Here is a 25,123-nt window from a genome sequence, read left to right on the forward strand (position 1 = left end):
GTGCACAGATGAGGGAGGCCCTAGCTCAGTTTAGTTTGGCAACAGCCCTCGCTTGGCACACAGCACAGGTTACCCAGCAGGCCAGACTCCCTCGAGACCCAACGCAGCCCAGGACAACTTTAAGAGGCAGTGCTGGGGAGAAGGAGGTGGCCCTAATAGCTGATGTTAAAAGAAACCTTGATCAGCTGACAGGTGGATACACAAAATGTGGTCTATCCATACAATGGAATAGTATCGAGACATAGAAAGGAACAAGGCAATGACGCATGCTTAGAACATGGATGAACTTGAAACCGTGCTGCGTGAAAGGGCCAGACACAAAAGGTCATACATCATACAATTCTGCTTATATGAAATATCCAGGAGAGTTAAGTTCATAGAAACAGAAAGCAGATTAGTGGTTGGCAGTGGCTGGGGAAAAGGGGGGATGGGGGAGTGGCCACTTAATGGGGACAGGGTCTCCTTCGGGGGTGATGAAAATGCTTTGGAACTAGGAAGGGATGATGGTCACACAACACTGTGTGTGTGCTAAATGCCACTGAACCTTTAAAATGTTTTGTTATATAAATTTCACCTCAATAGAATCCTTATAATAATAAATAGGAGGACGAGGAGGAGGAGGATGCAGCAGCTGCTGTCACTGCCTTGAGGCTCCTGTCTAGAAGGCCAGCCCTGGGTTGGCTTTCTCCTCTCCCAGGAAGAGCAGGGCCTCTCTGCATCTCCACCCCAATTAGGGGATGGGGCTGACACCCCATGACCTGTACTAAGGCCCTGCTGCAGGGAGGCCCAGCCTGGCCGGGCCCCAAGGCCTCATGCGGTCTCAGGAAGAGAAGTTGCTGGCCTCCCTGGTGGCAAGTGGCTGCTGGGCCTGGTCTCAGCCAAGGGCAGGGGGGGCACTTTGGAAACACCGTTAGCACAATTCTCCATCTGGATTCCGAAGGCTCTGCCTGGTCTTGGTGCTGCAGGGCCCCATGGAAGTGGGATGACCCTGCCTGACCTAGCACAGCAGGACCCAGAAGCCTCCCAGGCACCCATTTTCACCTCAGGCCCCTGTAGGGCTCCCACACGGCCTGACTGTGTGGGGCGCCTGTTCTCACCACTTTGAAAAGCACCTGCCTCACTCATGAATAGCTCAGCCTATTTGAATAGATGTCCTCAAACTGAGGCCAAACCAACCCTGCACTTCTTTTCTGTGGGCCTAGCTCTGTCCTCTGGGGCATCTTCCCTGGAGCAGCCCTCAGAGCTCTGAGATGGGCAAGGATGGGCTGGCGCACTGCACACCCACCCCGAGGCCTGCATCTGTCCCGCCTGCAGGTCTGGCAGGTTTCTGCCCCTCCTAGGCCTCAGTTTCCGAACTCACAAAGTGTCTTGCCCAATTCAGGTGCTGTCCTAAAGCTCAGTTGAGACAAGGGGTGGAATATCGCTCAGCACAAGGTGAAAGGCTGCCTGGCATCAGGAGTCCTTTGGGTTGGACTTTCTTGGAATTTGCCTGTGACACCACACCCATGTTAAGTCAGCTGGCTCGGACTGACCCCCACCCTTGGCCTGCAGCCATTTCCCAGAGGAAGAAGGGCCAGCCCCAAAGGGGTGGCATTCGCTTCTCCCTAGGTGAGGCGGGTGCCAGTTGTGCTGGGTTTGCGGTCAGAGGTATTTCAGGGCTGGGCTTTTTCTTTCTCAGTTGCTGGCCCAGGCCCTTCCCCCAGATTCTTGGTCTGCTCCCCACCTGCCGGCCCCAGGGCCATGGGGAGGATGCAGTGATGACGGACCAGCGAAGAGCCCAGAGCCTTGGGCCCGCTTTTGGTGGGAGCTGTCTATGTGACCCTGGGCTGCCGTCCTCATCCATGTGGTTTTAAAGGGACACTGCTGGCATTTTCAGCAGGCAAATACACAGTCCTGCTCTGTGGCTGAGGGATGTTTGGCTGCCCTGGCCCTTCCCACTAGAAAGGGGGAGTCATTGTGCCCCAGTCATCGTGAGAAGCACAGACACCTTCGCACATTTCCAGCCCTCCGGGGAGCAGGGGTGGGGGGCCTCTATGGGACTGTTCTAACCTCTTCGGATGCTACGTTCTCCTGGGAGCTCCGTGGAAACCCAGGCTTGCTAGTTGGGGTGCCTCCTCACGAGATCACTGGGTACCAGCCCCTCCGCTCATGCTGGGCTGGGTGTACTGGGGGAGGCAGGTTTTCCTGGTTACTTTCCTGTTACACCTCTGTTACCTCTCTGTTACTCCTCTGTTACTCCTGTTACCCCCTGTTACTCCTCTGTTACTCCCACCTTACAGCTCCACCCCCACCCTCACCATCTCTAACCAGGTCCAAGGTCACAGTCATCCTCCGCCAGCCCCCAGCACTCCCTGCTGAGCCTGTGGGAAGCCCAGCCTCTTCCGTGGCATGGGGGTGGGGTGGGGGTGGGGTCTGAGGCTGTGATTCCTCTGCACTGGCGCTTGTCTGTTTCAGGTGGCTCATCTCCGGCAGTGACAGGAAGGGAATGCCAAATTAACGCTGGGTAATAAATTCTGCAAAGTCAATAAAACCAAAGCAGAGGGATAGATGGAAGAACCGCAGCAAGTGATTAAACATTTCTGTTGGCAGTCACGGACACATGGCACATTTTTCAAGGTTTGCATCAAGGAGACATCTGGCCACGGCCCATGTGTGCGTGGGAGGGAATCCCAGTGAGCGGAGACAAAGGGGGCCAGGAGGGCAGGACCCCCCCAAGGGGCAGCAGGCTGGGGAGCAGGCACCGTTCAAGGGTCTGAGGCACCTCCAGGGCAATGACCTCGGTGAGCTGTTAGGGACGCTTCCCAGGAAGGGCAGTGCTGGAGTCCTCGCCTGCCAACCCCGTGGGCTGCGGGAGCCGAGGCCTGGGAAAGAATGTTCCATGCTTGGAATGCCTGCTGCCCAGCCCCACCACACACTACACCCAGACTCAGGATTCTGGATTCAAGGTCTGAGGCCCAGGCCTCCCCTGAGTCTGAGAGAGAAAGTGCGTGCCATTAGATGGGGTCAGAGCCGGCCCAGGAGGACCCTGGGGTGCTTAACTCCTTGGGCTCCCTGATCACAGTACAAAAAACTCTTTTCCTCCGTACCTCCACCCACATCATTGCTTTCCCAGAGCATCCTTCCTCCTTCAAGGCCCTGCTGGGCTCTGGGACTCACGGCGCCCTCTGCCTCTGAGATTGCATCACCCTTGCTGGTGTAAGCTGCGTGCATGTGTGTGTGTGTGCGTGTGCACGTGCACGCGCACACATGCAGGCGTACATGCCACCCCAGCAGGCTCTGTATCGTATTCCTTTCTTTCTGCCCACGCTTGCTGACCATGCTGAGAGGCCCCAATGGGGCTCTGCATGGGCTAATTTGGACCTGTGGTTGTGGGGCTGAGGGCACACACAGGGAGCAGGCCAATGGCCAGCTGACTTGGGCCCATGTTCTGTTAGGAGGAACAGGATTTCCACACAAAACTCTCCAGTCCTTCAAAGACCCACCACCGTGCATAGGATGAAGCCCAGTCTTCTCAGCTTCCCCTGAAGACCCTGCTGGGAGCAGCCCCAAATCAATGCCCCTGAAACACAGGCCAGGGGGGTCACTGTGAGAGGCTGGGAGCTGCTCAGAGGATGCGTCACTCATCCCCATGTCAAGGCAGGGGAACTGTTCCCACACAGTTCAGACCCACTCAGGGCTCTCAGCTCCCCCCAAAACCCAGGGCCCACGAGCTTCCAGGCGCTTTTTCCCTCTTACCTCACACATAGAGATACGGACTTGGGCTTCATCAGCTGGCTCTAGCAATGGTGAAGGGCATCCATGCTCCCTTATCCCAGACACCGTGCCCCTTTGTTCCCACAGAGGGGGCACAGCTCAGTCTAGCCAGACCCTGTACCCACTGAAGCACTGGGTCAAGTCCACTGCCCGGCCCTGTGACTCCGCCCTCTCTGCCCCCTGGGCCTCGGCCCCGAGGGACAAGTCACCTATGTACCCGGGACCATGGCCACAGCGTCCTAATCAGTCTCCCCACCTCCAGGCCCCCTGGGCTTCAGCCCGGCCTCCGCCTGCTCCTTACCAGTCACACGAACTATTTGCTCTCCTTCAACTATGTCTCATTCAGTCTCACCTTCACAGATGTCACCATCTACCCTCACCTGGACGACACCTGCTCACCGTCTGGGTCACCTGCTGAGGCCCAGCACAGGACTCAGCTCCCTGTATTGTGTCTCCCTCTTTGCAGCCTCAAGGTCTGGCAGAGGGTCTGTCATTAGAAAGTATTTAGAGAATAAAGCGTAGTCTCCCCGGGCCAGGAGTTGCCCTAAAGAGATGGTCACAGGGCCCAAGTCTTGACCTACCTCTGAGAAGAACACTGAGAGAATGACCAGACTGATCCAGTGTATCACGCCAGCAAACTGGAATGCACTGGAAACTGCAAGCACAATAACAGGGGCCAATTTTAGGAGCAAGCAATTAGGTGCATCAGTAGAGGGGGCCTCACAGCGTGGAGGCAGGCCTCCAGGAGCCCAGAGCATGAGTATTTAGATCTGGATGCAGTCGGGCCAGAGAACATCAGGCAGCTTTAAGGGGTGTCTGTGATGGAGGTGGTGGGAGGTCGGTGGGCCCGTGATGCTGTTCTTCCCTCCATCCAACAGGCTGCCTCTCAGAGTTCCAGCTCAGTCCTATCAGCCGCCGTGGGCTTTGTGCCCAGAAAGAAGCCTTCCAGGGGAGCCTTCCAGAGGGAGCAGGAAGACATCTCAGACCTGGGTGGGCAGCTTCGGTCAGATCTAGATGAGCTTCCAGAAATCCCCACGATTCACCCCCAAAGCACCGTGCGCTGTGAGTGGGGCTTAAGGCAAGCTTACTCTGATTTCTCATTCTGAAAATTCTGAGTGGCTGAGACGGTAGCGTCAGCCAGGGTGTTCTGAGGGAGAAGGCAGGAGCTGGGACTAGAGGAGGACACTAGTGGTGGGGCAGGGTGTCAGCCTCCTGAAAGTGGCAAGAGTGAGCAGCTGGGGGCTGCCACGCCTCCGGACGCCAGAGTATGAGCAGGGAGAGCTATCAGCCACTGAGAGCTCCCACCCCACCTTCCACCAGGCAATCCTTGGCATTAAGGCAGCACCTCTGGTAGGCCCTTTCCCAATAAAGGGGCCGTGACCAGCCTCTGAGCTGTAGCAGAGCATAGTTTATCAGGGAGTAAGGCCAAAAGTAGGGTGCTGGGGCCCAGGACAAGGTCAGGTGGGCTCTGATAGAGAGTGGGTAGGAGGGGATGCCCCCCGCCCCCAGAGGGCCAGCCTAAAAGAGATACTAGTAGAACGTCCCCGGACAGTGGGGCAGGACCAAAACAAGGTGCAGGAATGCAGCTGGGAGCACACTTCCCTACTGGGCTCTGGTCAGCACACAGCTCAGATCCCCTGGGGGACAAGGAAAGATGCCCAGAGCCATCAGTGGGGTGGGCTGGCCGAAAGAGAGAAACCCACAGCCTCCCCCAAAGCTCTGAGATCGGCAAGCCCTGGGGGTGGGTGGAAACAAGGTCCTGGAGTGTGTCCTGGGGGAAGGAGACTTCAAAGACAGGTTCCAAGTGGGAGACTTTGGGGTTCCTGGCTTTGGACCAATAGGAGCCTCAGAAGGCAAGTCCTGCCACACTGTGGATTCTTTCCGTCCTGGGTCACATGAATACTAGTGGGAACTGGGAGGCTGAGGCCTGTGTGACTCTGAAAAGACCTCCAGATGATTCTGGAAGCATAAAATCTCTCCCCATTATTTCACAAATGAATTCCTGTGCCTTTTTTTATGGTTTGTTTTAGAAGAGCAATAAATCTCTGATTGTGCGTTTTATGGAATTTAAGATGCCTTTTATGAGCTGCTAGAGGATCTCCCACCAAAATCAATCTCCTGGATGCTTAGTTTTAAGCAAAATTCCAGGGTCGGCCGTGTTCTCAGTTCTACTCAATGCCTGAGTGGCTAAGAGCCCCGAGTATAACCCACAATAAGGAAAGAATGACTCTGTTATGGTCAGACCTCATAAAAAGCAGACATACCGATGAGTGGGAGGGAAAGTATACAACATGGTTTAATTGAAGACAGGTTGAGTGTAAAATCAGTGCTAGTCACTTTCTGCTGGAAGATACTTTGATTGGAACCAAGGGGCCACCAGCTGTACAAAAGCCAACAAGGTTTATCAGACAGAAGCAATTCTGTGCTCCCCGCCATCCTCTCTCAGAGAGTAGGGAAGGCTAATAGGACTTGGAAGGAGCTTTGACGGACCCTGAATACAGAGACTCCAGTAAAGGGTCTGGGGGCACTTGAGAATACAAGTCTAAGATGACTGAATGGGTCTGGGGGTGGCCAGATCTACAGTCCTGGATTTTGCCAATGGCAGGAAAGGAAATCTCTCGCAGGCCAACAATTTCATTTCTTTTTTAAATTTGCACTTGAATGAGCCGTCTTCTGACTAGGGGACCTCTGGGGAACCAGGAGCTCTACCAGAAACCACTCTCTCAGCCAAACCCAAGAGTCAAGACCCTTGGCCCCCTGCTGGTGCACCAAACAGGGGTTTGCAGGGTGGGAGGCAGGAAGAGGGCCCTCTGCTCTGACAGATGTGCTGCCAAGGGACACCTAAAAGGACAGAAGAGGTGGCAGACAAGCTATCTGCTGCCATGTGCATCAGGCTCCCATGAACATGAAACTAGGACAAACGCCAAGAGGACCAGGTTGTGAAAGAAAACTGGCCTGATGGCTTGAAGTCCCAGCTCTAATACCTCTCACCTAGGAAAAGTCTAACTTCTCCCAAGCTTAATTCCCAAATCCATAAAAAGGGATGATATTAGTCTTGCCTGTCTCACAGGGTTGCTACCAGGGTCAAATACATGGAGAAGTGCTTTCAAAATGATCACGTTGTAGATAAATAACACTGCCAACTTACAGATGGATAAAAATACAAGGAATCATTGCGTCATTGTGGCTGCTGTCATTATTAGTTACTACAAGGTGAGACGCCTCCACACATGGGAACTCTCTTTAAGCTACAGCAAATTCCAACCTGGAAAATTCCAAATGGGAACAATAAAAAAAAAAGGTGCACACAGGGGTCCCCAACATTTTGGATCTCATCAGTTTCTGATCATGGAATGCTGGGGAAGGGGAGTGAAGAGGCCACATTGGGCGGAGGGGGGCAAAGCGATGCTGGGGGTGGCAGGGAGAGAAGCTGCCAGATGCTGTCCTCCCAGTGGTCATCCCCATGAGCCATAAGGCCAGGGGAGGGCAGTGCCGTCAGGCTGGGGGCAGATCACACTGCTAGTTGGGGACCCCTGATGGATGCACATGGAATATTGACATCATATGTATTTACATATGTATCTCTCTTGCTACTCACACTGGAGAAGCTTTATATCTATTAGAAGTTCCAGAGTCAGGAGAATCACCACCAATATTACACAGGCTACCAGGAAACTGTTGACACTTGCACTGAGCAAAAATACCTGCCACACGGCTGCTCTCTTCCCACAGCACGGCTTCAGCCAGGTAGACCTGCGGGGACAAAAGTGGGGGAGGAGGCACTGAGAGGGGGTGAGGTCCCCACCACAGCCCTGCTCTCAACACCTCCCCAGCTCTGTGCTTCCTGATGAAACACAGCCTTCTTCAAGGAAAACACAGCCTTCTTCAAGGAGCCACTGGGTAGAATGACGAAGAGCGGAAACATCTCATTAAGAGATGGAGCTCGGTATACAGGCTGACCCGGGCAGCTCACAGCCTCTCCCTGTGCTTCAGTCTCCTCATCTTTAAAATGGGTACAAAACCACATCTCATAGGCTTCTTGTAAAGATGGAAGACCACAAAGGTTAGTGGAGAGCCTGGCTACGTGGTTAGTGCTGCATGAATTATTATTATTATTATTACACTTATTATATTATACTTCCGCATAGGTCTCAGAACCTAGCACAGGCTCTGCATTTAGGATACCCTCAGCCCACCTCTAATAAATGCTCAATGAATTCATAAGTGAATTTTCTGTTTTTTCAGCTATACAAGGAAACATTTGAACTGATCCCTGTTTCTCAAAGTAGATTGTAAGGAATGCTAGTTCCACAGAATGTTAATGATTGTTACTCAATAAAAAGTTACTAGGGTTGGATAAGTTTTAGAAAATTTGGGTCAAAGTTAAGTGGATAGGGCTTCCCTGGTGGCTCAGTGGTTAAGAATCTGCCTGCCAATGTAAGGGACACAGGTTCGAGCCCTGGGCCAGAAAGATCCCACATGCCGCGGAGCAACTAAGCCCATGTGCCACAACTACTGAGTCTGCGCTCTAGAGCCCACGAGCCACAACTACTGAGCCTGCGAGCCACAACTACTGAAGCCCATGTGCCTAGAGCCCATGCTCCACAACAAGAGAAGCCACCGCAATGAGAAACCCATGCACCACAATGAAGAGTAGCCCCCACTCGCCACAACTAGAGAAAGCCCACGCACCGCAACGAAGACCCAGTGCAGGCAAAAATAAATAAATATATAAAATTTTTTTAAATTATGAAAAAAAGTTAAGTGGATATTTTTCTCTGCAGGACATTTTACTGCCATTAATATGCTATCATGCATCACGGTGCTCCAAAAGGGATTACAGTATCAGTTTTTCCCAAACTCACTGGCCCACGCACCCTTTTGTCATGTAGCACCTGGAGGGACTAGTGTTCTATGGACCGTCTTTTGGGAAACCTTTGACTAGATGATCGTGAACGCTCATACATAGACATGAGGCCATCAACAATGAAATCTCTCCTGAGTAGGTTTGGAAGTGGAGAGAAGGCACAGAATCTCAGAGCTGGTGGGCCCCTTAGGGCATTTGATCCTCTCCCTTCAGGAGCACAAGATCCTGGTGAAAAGGGGGGTGCCTCAAAGGGGATGGTGAAGTCAAACCTCACTGCCTTGGTGGGTTATTTACAAGCTGGACCCGCCTGCCTGCCCTGATGAGGAAGAATTAGGTGCCCTAGAACACCAGAGACAGCACTGGCTGGGGAGTCCTCACTTCTGGCTTGGCCTTCAGCCTCCTGGGACCATGTCAAAGGCACTCTGGACTTCAGCCTCCCCATCTGTAAAACTCCTTAGCCTCCAGGGTTATAGAAAGTTAAATGAGAAAATGTATCTGACCTGTAAAGCACCATGTAGCTGATGGTGATGATGATAAATTATCTGATGGCCTAAAGATTCGGCCGTCACCCACTGTCCTTCCTGTCCAGAGGGAGCAATTGGCTGGAGCCTGCTGCAAAGTGGCCAGTACCCATCCCTGAAGAACACGAGGATGTCTCTGGAAAGGGGAGCTCTGCCTTGAGGTGCTCCCTTCTCCCCGAAGGAATAATGTAGATGCTTCAGGGAGATTTCTCCCTCACAGTCCACCAAGGGAAAGCTTGAAGGAGGCCCCAGCTGTTGGAAAGTGGGACAAAGCTCATGGCTCTTCAAGAAAATTTGCCTTTCGGGTGATGGGGGAAGAGGAGGAAGGCATTTTTGGACAAGCAGAGGATGATTGATGCGATACCCTGGCCCACGGCCAAGAGCGTGGGGCGACAGGTGAGGAGAGCTGCCAGGCAGAAGAGAGGGTTCTCACTGAGGACAAGCGGAAGACAGGGGGACAAAGGTGAGTGGAGGCCAGACCGAAGGCCATCGATGAAGGCCTGCTTCACCCGCTGCAGATGGGTTTCAAAGTCCCCTGTGGAACCACTTCTCTCCACCTTCCTGCAGGTTCACGAGGGCCACCCATAAGCAACAGGCTACAGGGTAAACCCCAAACTGACACCATGTGGAGCTCAGTAGGGTTGCCAGAGAAAATACGGGACAAGCAGTTATATCTCAGATAAATGATCAATCAGTGATTTTCTAGTATAAGTATGTCCCAAACGTTGTATAGGATATACCTACACTAAAAAAATTTATTCATTGTTTATCTGAAACTCAAATTTAAATGGGTGTCCTCTATTCTTATTTGCTAAACTGACAGCCCTAAATTCAGAGCAGAGGGGTCTTGAGGGGGCCTGGTAAAAGGGTGGCTGGGATTTGGTCAGAGGAATGCATGGGATCCCTGGGGTACAGGTGAGAAGACAGTGTCAGGAAAGGAAAGGCCACGTGAAGGACACCGGTGGGAGGGCTGAGCATGTCTGTCCAGGAGGCCAGCAAAGAAGGACCAGAGTGGTCCTGCGGCCTCCTATCCTCCTGCCCTCCTCCCCGGTTCCCAAAGGAGACCCAGCTCCAATTCCACATCCTCTCTAAAACCCAGTCCCATCGTCTGTGGCCTCTACACTGATGTCATTTCACCTGAAATCCGAGGCAAGCACCCTCCGCAGTGATAAATGAAAAGGGCAGCTGCCAAAGCCGTCTGCCTGGGCTGGTGCCATGCTGAGCATCCAGAGGAAGACTCACCTGCACGTCCAGCGTGAGGAGCGGGGCACCTGTTCTCATCTGTGCCTTGTGCACCCCAGAAGCGTGGGGTGCATCCCTCAGAGACCGGGCCTTCTACCCTGAGAGGAAGGTCCCACGGGGAGAAAGGGATGAAACAAACCATTTGTTTCTTCAAGTGGCAGGCTTTCCCTCTAAAAAGGAGACTCCACACTTGACCTGCCTCTCCATGGGAATGAAAAGTCATTTTATGTTGCTGCTTCAAGTGTTAAGATGTTGCTTTGGGAACTTCCCTGGCGGTCCAGTGGCTAAGGCTTCATGCTCCCAATGCAGGGGGCACGGGTTCAATCCCTGGTTGGGGAACTAAGATCCCGTGTGCTGCAAGGCGCAGCCAAAAAAAAAGAAGAAAAAGATGTTGCTTTTTATTTTCTTGTTTGATCAGAAAAACTTCCTAAGCAGACCCAGGTTCGGTTATTGGGAAGTGGTCGGTGCAAAGTGGGGACCTGTAGTCCAAAGCTGGCAATGCGAGCCTGGGCCTGACAGCACGGCACTCCTCGGCCTCGGGAAGCAGCCAGGGAGGGGCCAGGAAGGTGGCAGGACTCAGAAACCAGGCAGGGGAAGGTCTGGAAGTCAAGTGAATGCCAGACACCCCATGTGCTAGTCAGGCACTGTGATCAGCACAGGCCATGGCTCTCGGGCAGCTGACATTCCAGTGGGTGAGAGTCAAACAATAAACATAATGAATTAGGAAATGAGATGGTCTCGTACAGGGTGGTGGGTACTGTGGGAGGAAAGGGGGGCATGAAGGGTGACATTTTAAACTAGGTGGTCAGGGTAGGCCTCACCCGGAAGGGCTCCCCCTTCAGGGCTGGGAGCAGCTGACTTAACCCCACCCCGAGCAGGTGTTGCACGTGTTCCCACAGCCCTTGGGGCAACCAACGCAGTTCCCAAAAAACCCCAAGGCAGCTGCAAAGTGGAGCCCATGCTCACTGCCCTGGTCCTGTGCTTCTGCTCCTGCACCAGCCCAGTGGTTCCCCCCACCTCTGTTCTGCCCTCCACTACAAGCCCCTCAACCACGCCCATCTGGGGGTGACTTCCTGAAACACCCTTCGTGCACAAGTTCAAGGGGTGCTATTTGCACACACTCTATGTGAACCCCAGGACAATACACACAGGGGAGGACTCAACTGAAGCTGATGGAGGGAGACCACCCATCCAAGAAAGGATGGTGTCCAGGGATACAGTAGCTGTTGAGGAGTGGCGGCAGGGAGGCTGCAATCTGTATCCAGGTCAGTGGTTCTCAACCCTGGCTGATCCGAGGACCACTAAGAGAGCTTCTAAAAATCCCAGTGCCTGGGCCACACACCAGACCACGCAAACCACAAACTATGGGGTGGGACCCAGGCCTTAGTATGTTTTGATCTCCTTAGGTGATTCCAATGTGCCGCTGAGCTTGAGAACCACTGTCCTTGGTCCTTGATGCTCAGTGGGCTCCGTGGACCAGCAGCATCGGCGTCACCTGGGAGCTTGTTAGAAATGCGGACCCTTGGGCCTTCCCATACCTACTGAATGAGTGTCTGCATTTCATTGAGATCCTGGGTGATTTGGGTGACAACCACTGCTTTGGATTTAACAAGAGGTAACGGGTAGCTCAGGAGGTGGGCATGGCATGGCAAAGGGAGACTGGGTGCAGGACCTAACACTGAGGGAATGGTGAAGCAGGCAGGCCCCGAAGGCAGCACTGACACTCACTGAGACTGAGTGTATGTGTTTGGGGGCATCGAGGGCTTCTTAGCCCAGACCTGAGGCTGAAGCCGGAGTCCAGGCAGGCTCTGGGCTTCCAGCTCCTTGAAGAGCAGGACCATGGACCCCAAGACTCCTGAACAGAGGCTGGGCTGAAGCAGCAGACTTCCTGGCTGCCCCAGTGTTTGGAAAGCCCAGCTACTAATAAAATTTCCTCTGAAATTCAAATGACTCAGATATTCCTAGGAGACTGGGTTTGAGTAGAAAAATAGAATCTTTCCAGCTTCAAACTATCCCTGAGTGATTAAATAATGACTCAAGGAGTTTAATGGGCCAAAAGGGAAATCAGCATTGACTCTTTAATTAGAAAAGATACCTTCCTCCATCTCTTGAGCATCTTCGGCCCATCAAAGCCCTAGAGCTGGTTCTCAGGGTGGTGTTATCCCCAAGATCACCACCAGAGGGCAGGCGTCTCTCAATTTCCAATCTTGGTGCAGTGGCAGCGAGGGGACAGCTCCAGGAAGCCGGCGTAGGCTGCCAAAGTCTGTAAATACCAACAACCAGATGGCATCTCCTGGCAGGCAGGTGACTGTCCTACTGTGAGGGTGCACCAGTCACTCCTGAGGCCTCAGAGAAACCCTGGAGCGGGAGGACAGGCTGAGTACCCTTACTGCTTCTGCTTTATATACTTAGGTGTCTTCATAAAAGTTTGAGAGGATAACTTTTAGAATATTAATATGAACTCTGGCAAGTTTCTGATGAATCCTTTATATGAGGTCAAGCCACGAGAGTGGCCCAGAAGGAGGCGGCTCCAGGTCACTGCTCCATCAGGCAGCATTCCCAAGCCTGGCACTGAAACAGCCCCGTTCTGAAAGGCAGAGCAGAATTGCTCTGTGCAGTGCCAGGATGGCAGGGGCTGTGTTTGCTCCTGGGGGGGGTGGTTCTGGCTTCTCCCACCCTGGCAATCCACAGTGTGTCTGCCAGGCTGGCGTGGCTGGGAGGATGCACGATGGGGGGAAGGCGTGGTGGCGAGGTATGGGGATTGTGGAGACCCCCAAGTTGCCTGCAAAGTCCACAGGTAGTGGATAGTCATGATGTCCCTGGAGGAGGTGGAAGCTCACAGAAGAGCTTACTTCCCAGTAGGTAGCCAGACCAGATGGCCTGCCAGTCCTACTCAATGGAGATTTCCATCCATCAAGTCCCCAAAGAAAGGGGGTATAGTTGAAGGCTTAATGAAGTCTGGGGTGCTGAGCTTCCCCAACCTGCCTCAACTATGACCTTGAGAGGCACTGCTAGACCAGAGCCTCAGAACGCTTCTGTGTTGCAGAGCTCTCCAGGGCATGAAAACCGTGGCCCCACACCTGAACAGTGCACAAAACCACAACACTGTGCATAACATTCCAAGGGGTGCATGGACCCCTTGATTCTCATTGATAGGTCTTCTAAGGACACCTGGGATCCAAGTTCAAACCCCGGGACTGGGCAGTTGAGACTCCTCCAGGCCCTGAGATGCTCCAGTTCTGTGACGCTGAACACTTGCGGCCTGGAGGCCACAGACTTGGTGGTGTTTTTGTCAGCAGAACATCCTCTGGCCCCACTTTATTTTTCTTTACTGTATTTATTCCAGAGGATTAAAATACTGTCAGAGAAAGCCATGAAGCTGACTTAAATCCAACTTCTGGCACTGACCTGGGTTTTATTTTTATTGGTTTAACAAACACTTACAAGGCACTTACTATATATGTATGCTATTCCGAGCACTTTACAAATGTTAACTCATCTAGTAGTTTTAAAAGACAATTCCTTCTATTTTTTTCTCTGTTGACAAACAACGGGGAAAGCCAGACTCTTCCATCTGTCTAGGTTTTGGTGGTAACTGTAGCCCCACCACTGCCTGAACTCTGAGTGCGATCTTTGACCCCCAGTTTCCTAAGCTCCCAAATGGGAATAAGAACTATCTTACTGCAGGACTGTTGTTCTAAAATATTAAAAATAACATATGTAAAGCCCATAACAAAATGCTTACTACACGGCTACCATTCATATCTACTATGATGATCTAGGCATGTGAGCATTAGAAAAGGGATTAATCATCTAAATATGGGCAGTTTCAACATCCATTCCATTCTGTACATAGTCATTACATGCTCACTGAGTGCCAGGCACGGTACTGGGTGCTAAGCACAGGAGAGCGCTCAGGGCCTTCACCCGCATGGAGCCTGCAGCCTTAGAAGTGAATTCAGACTATGCAACGAGCTCTTTGCCCTAGACTACCCTGAAAAGCTAAACACATAAAGGGAGAGGAAAAAGCAGGAGAGGGAAATGAGCTCACATGTGCAGAACTTCTTCAAAGAGACAAATATCTACTCATGAGAACCATCAACCCAACACCCACAGGGACACCCTTGTACTTCTCTCTCACTCTCACAGGGAGAACCAGAAGAGCAGGAAAAGCACTGCCAAGCATTCCCTTTGTTCCTGTACCCAATTCCAAGACGCAAGCCACAGCAGCACAAAACTCCCAGAAATGCGAGCACACAACACACTGCAGTCATGAGGACTCTCAGGTTGGAGGTCAGAGGTGACTCTCCCAGCCATTGGGGGAACTGAAGAAATTGAAGTTCCCATACGGGGGCCAGCTTCCGTTCTGCAATCAGAGCTAAAGGTTAGCCCCACTGCCTTGGGGCGGAGGGAGGGAGGAGGGCTGTGTGCAGCTGGGGTCACGGGAGTCTGACATGTTCTTGTTCCAGAATCTCAGATTTCTTGCATCCTGGGAAATGCAAGCGCTGGGAAAGACAGCAGGGTGTGGTGGCAAGAGCCCAGCCCAGGAGCTGTCACCCTGCTTAGCGAGCCACCAACCCCCCTCTGGGAACACAATGGCTAACACTCACCATCGACTGGCTGCCCCTACTTGGGGGAACCCAGGGCATTGCCCACACATCTCTGAAGAGCTTCCATGGGGTTCAAGCCTACTCAGGGGAGGGAGGGGGGCCCTGCTGGACCAAGGGGCCACAAGACCCTCTCCCACCTCGGGTCCTCAATTCTAGGAACTGGCCAGAAGTCTGAGAGTCTCCTTCATGCTATGCTTTGTGGGCAGGGCTGCCCGAATGAGGTCAGCTTCCTACCCTGGTGGGAACCAGTGGGCTACGGCTTTCAGGCACACCCCACGCCCACTTCTCTGTCCAGCTCTCTCTGGTTCTGAGCTGTGGCTTGGCAGATCCCGGGATGGCCAGCTCCCTCTTCTCTTTGGCTAAAGTTCAGATCTCAAGGGCCTCCGCAGATGACTGGAGACCCCCAAATCCCACAAAGTCATCTCACTTTCGTTGGGGGACGTGGCCTTGGCTTCAAGTCCCCCACCCCATTTCATGCAGCGCTCACGCACCCACGCGAAGGTGGTCAGAGGTGCTCTGCCGCCACCTAGTGCTCGCCAGAGGCTGTACACCCTGCCCTGTGAGTAGGTGAGGACAAGAGGTTTATTTTGTTGAGAAATAATATATTTGTGAACTTACTGCCTTCTTAATCAATATAAAATCTTTGCAGTTGTTGGACTACAGGAAATAGGCTCACCTGTGCTTACCAGAAAATACTTTTTGATCTGAATCAAACCTTTATTTCCTGGTTGGGACATCAAACACCCTCATGGAAGCCTGAGCCTACGAAAAATATAAAGAGTCGTGGGTGGGCTTCCCTAGTGGCGCAGTGGTTGAGAGTCCGCCTGCCGATGCAGGGGACGCGGGTTCGTGCCCCGGTCCGGGAAGATCCCACATGCCGCGGAGCGGCTGGGTCTGTGAGCCATGGCTGCTGAGCCTGCGCGTCCGGAGCCTGTGCTCCGCAACCGGAGGGGCCACAACAGTCAGAGGCCCGCGTACCGCAAAAAAAAAAAAAAAAGAGTCGTGGGTCACAGGGTCAGCTTGGGTCCAGGGACAGCTGGTGTGCCAGAGGAAGAGGCAGAGTTTTATCAGAGACAAATCTCCTTGGCATCAAGCAAATGGAATAAGGACGCTCTTTTTAAGTTTTTTCTTCCTTGAGGGAAAAATGACTCAAAGACTTCACAAGCCACGTGATGCAGAACTTCTGGACTTTGCACTTGCAAGGTCATGGCAGGGATGGAACTGCCTTTTAACCATGAACCCCCAAAAGCCTTCCCTTCTTCTAAAACGATGCTAAGATTGTACTAAGTGAAGTGGGCATGTTCTGAGGCAAATCTGATTTATTTCTTTTAGGATGACTTTGTGGAGGGGGTGTGGAATTAGCAGGGATGTTCAAAGGTGGGCCAGCCACAGACCATGGGCTTGAGTCGGGGGGAGTGAGAAGCCTGGTCCCTTCCTGTGGTTCTTCCTGGACGCCACACAGGTCTAGAGCCAGCCCCCAACTCTCCCCAAATGGAAGTGGCCTTCCCCTTCTCTTCTAATCCTTATCTTAACACAGCCTCATCCACTCACTCGCTCAAGTCATCCCTTCATTTAATCAACACCCCTCATGTTCCAGGCTCAAAGGATCTGATCTCTGCCCTGAGGGAGCACTTGGTCCGGTGCCAGAGGCAGACTTGAGAACAGAGTAGAGCTCAGTGTCACAAGTGCTGAGATAGAAGAAGGTCAAGGGCTATGGGTACACCAAGGTGAGGCTCTGGCCTGGGTGGGGTGGGGGACAGAAGACTTTCTGGAGGGGGTGGTCCTTGGGTTGGACAGCATGGGAAAAGAGAAGGAAATTTGGGGTTATGGCTCAGGGGGTACCTCCCCTCCTCCCTCTTTGCCTCCAGCCTTTGTTTGCTGGCATATCTAAAATTATTTCAGTCCTTATTTAAAGATGCTGCTATATTGGACCCTATAGTCTTCTCCTAGCCTGACATCTCAAAACCATTAGGTTTTCTTTCTCTGACTGTCAAGTTCCAGCAGAAATGTGCCATTGGCATCATCTCCAAGCAATAATGTCCCTTTCTGTCTACCCAGCCTTCCTCCAAGCTTCTCCCTTCTGGGGATTTGGCTCTGACCAACCAGGTCAGACCTCTTAGAAATCTAAAATATAAATAATTACAAAAGGCTGAATATCTTTCATTTCTTACTTTGTTTCTATATTTTGACAAAGACTATCCTACCTGCTCTTCCATGACCCTCTCTGCACCCTCTTTCCACTAAAAAGATGTGGAGCACTATCTCTCAATGTGGCACACAGAGTCTCCTCTATAAAAGGGGGTGGTGACCCTTGCCTTTGCCGCCTTCCTTACACATATACGGTCATCATCATTTTTCCTATCGGCTGTGAGCTTCCTGAGGGTGGAGGTTCTGCACTTCTCTGAATTTTCTGTCTGCTGTGGCCTCTTGTCTAGCCCAGACCCTGCAAACCAACCAGGCCTTCAATGTAGTGTAGCTGGTTGAGAAAAAGTAGAACTCCCAGTCTGTGCCATGAGTTAGCCTCCTGCAAACCCAGTGTCCCTTTTCCAAAGGTGGACAGTTGGTTCACTGAGAAGCAGTTGTGTGTCTCACTTTCCCACTGTTGAATGGGGTGATGTCCAAAGGCAAGCAGGCAGAAGGGGCTCTGGTTACATGGAAACACAAAGCGTTGTCCCCTGGGATAGTGGACACAATTCAAACTGTATCTGAGCAAAATAATCGAGTCAACCAAGTTACTGAAGAAACAGTCTGAGAAGGCAGACATGCTTCTAGATCTTTTCCAAATCAAACAATGACTAGAAAGGAAAAAGGGAAGTTCTAATTCTGGATCAAAAGTGATGAATGGAGACTTGGCTTTCTTAGAGACTGTGGTGTATTGCGGGCAATTCTCCAATATCCATCCCACCCTTGACCCAAGAAGTAACAGCAGTGTGTTTTGGGAAATGACACAGTTCAAGGGGTGGCCCTGATTGGGCTGTGGATTCCCATACCCCTTACCATGTGACCCAAATCTAGCCAATGGGTCATTGAGAGAGAGAGCAACTAAAGGATTCTGGGAAAGTTCTTTGCTGCTCTTAAAAGAGAATGATGGGTAGCCATTCTCTCTTGCCAGACATGTATGAAGAAGGATGTGGCCAGATTACCAAGGGCAGCCCTCTCAAAATATAAGGGGAACCTTCCAGCATCAGGATGAAGCTAACACTGTTGACTGCAGAGTGGACACATAGAAGGAATCTGGTCCTTGTTACTACTGTTGAGGGTCTGGACCAACCTCAAAGCTGCCCTAGCTCTGGGCTCCATGGGCCATGGGCCATGGGCTGATGAAAACCCTCATTGTTTGAGTTTGAGATAGGCTTCCTGTGGTATGCAGTCCAAAGCACCTGGCTGATAGGGTTACCAATCCTTTGTGAGAAGGATGATGAAGTGAAGAGATATTAGGGTAGTAGAAAGGTACAGGACCTTGGAGATGACAGAACATGAGGACGAAGGAGAAGGAATTAAGCTGGTCTCTCAGGGTACCGATGTAGTGGGGAGTTGTGGCTGGCTCAGCTGGGGCTCAGACGTGCTCAAGAACCTCCTCTGTTCCCTCTCCCCCTCCTCTGAGTATCTGTTCACATCTGCAGACATTCATGGAGATCTGTGTTTTATCACTATTGAAGAAGGAGGCGCATGGCTGGGGGGAAGATGCAAGGAGGGAAAGGATGATGATGATGATGGTGATGATGGTGATGGTGTAGCTGGCATGATGTGCCAGTGCAGCCCCTTGGATTGAACTGGAGACCTGGGTGTAGAGAAGTGAAGGCCAGAAGCAAATACGACCAGAGCGGTGGTCATAAGCAGAGACACTTCTGGGCTCACTGATAGCTTGGTACAGAGTCTGGGGGGAGGGGAGGCTTTTCTTCCCCACCTTGCATGCGCATCCTGTGGCCTTGTGGTTTCTGAAAGGCCCTGAACTGGGCACTAGCGCTCCCACAGTGGACACTGTCAGTGTCAGCGGCTTCATGGGCAGTGGACGTGGACAAGAGGGAGCCAGAGCAGGGAAGGAAGAAGGATGCAAGTTCCAGTGGTGACTATGCCTGACTGACGGCTTCATGGATCTTTGGTGTCTTGGAAGCCACTGGCTCCTGTTGAGGCAGGAAGGAGGCTGAGGGTCATTGTAAATGAGCCAACATGCACATGTGACTCCCTCTGGTAATGGGTTGGGGAGGCCAGCCAGGTAAGTCTAGATCCACTGACTGGGGCCAGACAGAATACGTTTTGGGAAAAGACAGTTCAGTTTGGGGCCCTGTTGGGTTTGAGATGGCCAGAAGTTCTGGTTGGGCAGATAATGGTTCCTCAGGCTGGATTTAAGTGCTGTCACCAAAAAGGCTATTTTTAGCAATGACTTGGGTGGAGACAAGAACATTTCTCAAATATGCAGCCAAGTCAGAGGTAGAAGAACAGATAATTCCACAGACCCTTGTTAGGATTCTAGGTGTGTCTGGGATCCTGTGGAGATGTCCAGGAAGTAGATGGATGTGAGCCAGGAGAGGGAGAGGGAGAGGGAGAGGGAGAGGGAGAGAGAGAGGGAGAGAGAGAGGGAGAGAGGGAGAGAGAGAGAGAGAGGGAGAGAGAGAGAGAGAGAGAGAGAGAGAGAGAGAGAGAGAGAGAGAGAGAGAGAGAGAGAGAGAGCTGCTGTGCTAGAGACTCAGCTTTGAAAGTTACAAGCTGAAGAATGTGAATTTTGGTTATGGGGGTGGATGCAATTACCCAGTGGGTAGAATTAGTAGAGCTAAAATGGCCAAAGACAGAAAACGAAGAACCCCAACATCTAAGGACAGAGCAGAGAAAGAACAAGTTTTAAAAGGCCTAGAATGGACAGCCAGAGGGGTAGGAAGAAAATCCAGAAAGTGTGATAGAGCAGCGGACACACAAGACTGTGTTTCAAGGGTGGGGGGGGAGTGGATGACATTTTCAAATGCTGGACAGAGGACAGTGTAAGGACCCTAGCAACACGGAGGCCGTTGATGACCTTGAGGAGAACAGTTTCCACGGTGTGGATGGGGCTAAAGCTGGACTGCAGTAGGCTGAGGAATGAATGGGAGAGAGCAAAGGGGGCATGGCTAGGGCAGATGAGGCATTTAAGAAGTTTGGCTGCAAAGAGGAAGAGAGAGATAGTGGCAGCTAACAGGGACGTGGAGTCGAGGGGGGATGTGAGAGACCTGAGTGTGAGAGACCTGAGTGTGTGACGAGTCAGTGTGAGGATGCAACTGATGCAGCAAAGTTCATGAGAAGGTGTGAGGGGAGGGGAATCAGAACTCAGAGGTGAGGTTGGCCCTAGAAGGGAGGAAGCCAGGGACTGAGGGGCGGGGTGCAGCTCATCTGTGACTGCTTCTACTTTCTTAGGGAAGGAGGAGAGGAGGTCATCTGCTGGAGGCAAGAGAAGGCTTGGGGGAAATGGAAACAATCTGAAATGGCCACCTGGGGACCAGGAGTGAAAGCTAACCAGGACCACAGAGAACTGTCAGGCAAAACTGAGAAGCAAGTTGAGACTGGAGGCCTTGAGTCTGGGAGGTGCTTTTATAGACTGAATGTTTCTGTCCGCCCCCCTCACCCCCCAATTCATATGTTGAAGCCCTAAGCACCGCACCCACCCCACCCTGACGTGACGGCATTTGGAGGTGGGGCTTCTGGGAGGTAATTAGGTTTAGATGAGGTCAGGGTGGGGGCCCTAATGACTAATGATGGGATTAGTGCCCTTATAAGAAGAGGAAGAGACCAGAGCTCACTCTTTCTCTCCACTCACACACAACGAGGAGTGGCCATGTGAGAACACAGTGAGAAAGCAGCCGTCTGCAGCCCAAAGAGAGAGCTCTCACCAGCCACTGACTCTGTTGGCATTTCAATCTTGGACTTCCCACTTCCAGAACTGTGAGAAAATAAATACCTGTTGTTTAAGCCACCCAGTCTGTGGTCCTTTGCTATGGCAGCCCCACCAGACTAAGACAGCACCAATCTGCACAGTTGTCTGACTTTCCTACCTGAGCCCTCAGCAGTCTGTGTGTAGAAGCAAAGAGGGTAGACAACACATAGCTCTGCAGTTTAAGCTCTGCTAGGCAGGTCCACGAGAAGGACAAAGCACTGTTAGGAAAGTCAAGGAGCTTGAGACAGATGAAACTTCCACCTGTGCCTAGGGGTTTACCCACATCTCAGTGACGGCACTCCAAAACGTTAAGGGCCTTTGACGGTATAGCCTAACAGTGGTATCATGTACAATGTATGCTAACCATAGTCACAACTGTGATGTTGTAAAGGGACAGGTGACAAATGGAAGCCCAGTAGTGCCAGCCTGGATCAGGAGCCAGGGCTCTATTTTTGTCTCTGTCACTGTGTGACCTTGGGCAAGTTCCTTCCACTCTCTGGACTCTGCTATCCTATTAGAATATTTAGAATACATACTTCCTAAGGATTTTTCCAGCTCTAACATTCTCAGATTCTGGGAAACTTAAAAGCACTGAAATACCACTGAGCTCAAAAGAAGTGAATGGCGGGGTGGCTGGGCACTATCTTGCTGGGGTCCCTGAGGTCCCTTCATTTCCTACAGAAAAGATTCATTCCTATATATAACACTTCCCTTAGTAGGAAGAGGTGTATTTGACAAGACTTACACCAAAGCTTTTCGAAGACCTACCAGAACTGTAAATCGTGTTGTTTTGCATCATTTCAGAAAGCGCCAGGTTGGAAATCTGGGGAAAACCCCAGGAAATACAGCAAGAGCCAAGAAGCTTGTGAAGAGAGGCTTTTTCCCCCCTTCACAGTGTGCTTTTGTTCTGCTTCCTTGTCACCTGGCTTGTGTCCTGTGCCTGCTCTTCCTTCCTCCAGGAAGCCCTCTGGCTGCCAATGGAGCCCGCTGCCGAGAACTCCAGCAGCGAAGCAAATCCCTTCACCCGGCTGCTTCCTATTTACCCAGCAGGAGCAGCTTTCCAGGGCACACCTGGAGACTCAAACCAAATCAAGAGTCTCTCTGCCTTGCAGGCATCCCATTTGTATTCTCCCTGCTCAGAAGAAACCTTGCAGGGGCCTGATTGAAGCAAATGTAATGACTAAGCAGGGACTCTGCCTTCTCCAGTTCAGGCTAAGGAGTGGTGCCCCCAAAGCCTGGACCACCTGTGGTGCGTATGCCTACAGGGTGCAGGTGTGGATAGGGTCTGGAACTAGTTCCTCCAAGGTCTTCCCACTTCTTTCCTTGCCTTCCGACTATGAACTTGAAAAGAGCCTAAAGGTGGCGCTGGTGGGGCGGGAAATGAGTCCATGAGAATAGCTGGGGCAGGATACCAGGCTGCACTACCAATTTTGACCTCCAGAGGGCAGTGTCACAGTAGCCAGGTGCTCAAGGAAGGTTTGACCGCCAACATCACTGGTAGAGCCAAGGACCTGGAGACCTGGAGAAGCTGGCCCTGTGGTCGGATGGTGCTGCCCATGCTCAGAATGCTGCCACCCTCCACCACGCCACCCTGAACTATTTCCAACCCATTTGCCTATCCTATTTTCCAATGTCCTGCTGACTCTAAGCACAGTACTTGCAGAAAATTATCTTTTCAGAGAAAGTCACTGGGGTGAAGTTTTTGCAAAAGGTGTACGGTTTCACAATTGTTAGGCAATTTATCTTAGGAAGGTGGGGAGGCCCTTCAAAAACACTTACAGGGAATCCAAGTTCTGCAAATTTAATTGTAGCTAAGGCTTCTCATCTGCTTCTAAAATAACCTGGCAACCCTTCGTTTTTATATTCAAAGCTGTCAGCATGTTCCAAAATATTTAGTGGTGGCATCTGAGGAAGGAGAGTAGCCCAGAACTGGCTCCCAAGCTCCTGGCCAATGTTTAAAAGTCTATATCGAAGAGCAACAGGGTGGGGCTGGGAAAGTCGGACCTGCCCTGTGACCCAAGGACCTGTTCCTGCCCTTGTCCAGCCTTCAGCTTCCCCCACGTGAATGGAGGGTGTCACTGCTGTGTCTCCCCTGTCCAGATTGAACAAAGGCATCCAATCTGATTGACCAGTTAAGTAGGAGTAGGTAGGGGCCACTCCTTTGAATCAGGGGCCAGCATATGCTATTTGTCCTCACTGGAAAAAGCAGCAGAACTTTTTAAGGTCTCCAAAGCTCCTGGCTGAATGGTGCTAACTTCCCTCCCGCCCTTAGCATGTTACTGCACACATGCTTTCTTTCCCATCTCGTCCCTGGTGAAAGAAGATTTGATAAAAGGAAAGTATATTCTAAATCCATTCTTTATAGGCACTGAGACCTTGGGTGAGTCACACTAAATCCTGTTGGTCTCCTGATTCCCAGGTGTCCAGATTGGGGGTTGGATGGGCTATTATGCAGTGGGACAGCCTTTAATTTTATAATTCCCCAAGTTCCAAGCAAATGTCGCTTAATAGGTTGTCTAGCAGCGACAGGTATTTTCTGTGCCCACAGCCTTTTTCTGAGGAAACAATATCTGAGGAGAAGAGCTGGGATGGCCTGATGTGAACTTCTGGTCTCTTACTATTCAGCACCTCTCATCTCTGGGTTGCCTCGCTGGAGGTACCCATGGAAACCCAGGGAGTTATGCAAGAGACGTCTTAGCTACTCAACGGTACCAACACCTACCCTTCTCTTTGGTAATCTTCATCCAGATTTGACAGGAGCTGCGAGCCCACCGTGGAGAGGTCAACCGCAGCCAGGGGCAAGTCCCGATAGGCAAAGTTCACCAGCTGCACGGGAGCAATGCTCTTGGTGTCTTCGTCTACTTGTTGGGAGATGATCTCAACTTCGGAAGTTCCTCCTTCTGTGGCAGGCCTGAGTTGGGGATGGCAAAAGGGCAGTCACCCCTCAAGACCAAGATGATTTTTCCATTCCCCAAGGAAAAGAGGGAGAATGCACCAGAATCTGTGCTCGAGGAGGGCAGGGGAAGTGTGAGGTCACTATTCTTCCCCGCTGGCCAACCCAGGGACTGGACTGAGGCCCTACCAGCCACATCTCCCTCACCAGCTGGGGAAAAGTGGAAGCATGCTCAGATCTTAAAATATGAGGTTTGGGGGGCAGGGTCCTTCATCAAAGGGAGGTAAAGACCCAGATGGAAACTCTGCCAACCAGCAAAGCCAGGATTTGGGACTTTTAGGCTTCTCAGTAACTAGACCTTATGTTGGAGTAATACATTCTTTTAAATTGTCTTCTGTGTTTCTTTGTAAAGGTCCTCGGGAATGTTTCTACCATCTGTACCACAACAGAGAAGAGAGTTGTTTGTTCACAACTGGATGTACTGCTGGTGTTTGGGGAGCCGACCTGGAGGCCTGTAGGGACCAAGTGAGCCTTGGGGCAGTGAGGACAGGAGGAGCCAGCTGTTCTGGGTGCCACTCCCTTCCTACTTAAACTGGTCCTACTACAGCTCCCTTTATAAGGTTGACAGTAGGAAATGGGGGTCACTTGAACAAATGTCTGAGGGGTTTTGGGTCTCCTACTAGGTTACCATCAGGCTCACCTAGGGCACTGCAAGTAACCCACAACTCCATTGGCATTACAGGGCATCTCAACCAGAGGCAGGACTACCTCCCAACCCACCAGGGGTATTTGACTATTGGTGGAGGCATTTGTGGCTGTCACATTACCAAAGGAGGTCACTAGTGACATAAATAAGAAAGGGGACATTACACATCCTGCAGTGTGTTCAGTAACTAAGAACTCTTCTTCCCAAACACCAAAAACAACACTGTGAGGAGATGGTGGGCTGGATCATTTTCCTTTAACTTCCTGGGCTGCCATCTTTGGTTCCCCCAACACATCCTTGACCCTATTTCATCTGTAGAATCTGAGGGGCTGGGTCTTGTGCCTCTGGCCAAACAGTGGAGAGGAGTAAAAATTAAATATTTGAGGGAACACTGAGAGGCCAGTTGTAACGCAGCCCAGTCTGTGATAAACTGTTCCGGGGCTCTGGTGCCGACTCCAATGCTGACTTCTGCGGACCTCCTCTGGGGCCTCAGTTTCTCCAGCTGAAGCATGAGGAGGTGGAATAGAGGCTCTATTCTTTCTCTGTGATCTGACATGGATGTGAGAAATATGGAGCAGGTGGGAGGGGCTCTGGAGTGATAAGTTCCTACACTTGGCTGGACGGTTCTA

At 51.6% G+C, this 25,123-nt stretch overlaps 1 protein-coding gene across 2 annotated transcripts in view; it reads right to left on the reverse strand.

Annotated features, from left to right (window-relative positions):
- The window catches only part of TMEM266 (transmembrane protein 266), a 145,225-nt gene that overhangs the window by 58,438 nt on the left and 61,664 nt on the right, over window positions 1–25,123 (reverse strand). For both annotated transcript variants that reach the window (XM_059058154.2, XM_067029417.1), the window contains 3 exons: window positions 23,618–23,806; window positions 7,352–7,506; window positions 4,335–4,408 (listed from right to left, as the gene is read on the reverse strand). In XM_059058154.2, the coding sequence (XP_058914137.1) occupies window positions 4,335–4,408; window positions 7,352–7,506; window positions 23,618–23,806 (418 nt within the window). The remainder of the gene's footprint in view (window positions 1–4,334; window positions 4,409–7,351; window positions 7,507–23,617; window positions 23,807–25,123) is intronic.

Source organism: Kogia breviceps, chromosome 3 (genome assembly GCF_026419965.1).
Source record: "Kogia breviceps isolate mKogBre1 chromosome 3, mKogBre1 haplotype 1, whole genome shotgun sequence".
NCBI classification, from domain to species: Eukaryota; Metazoa; Chordata; class Mammalia; order Artiodactyla; family Physeteridae; genus Kogia; species Kogia breviceps.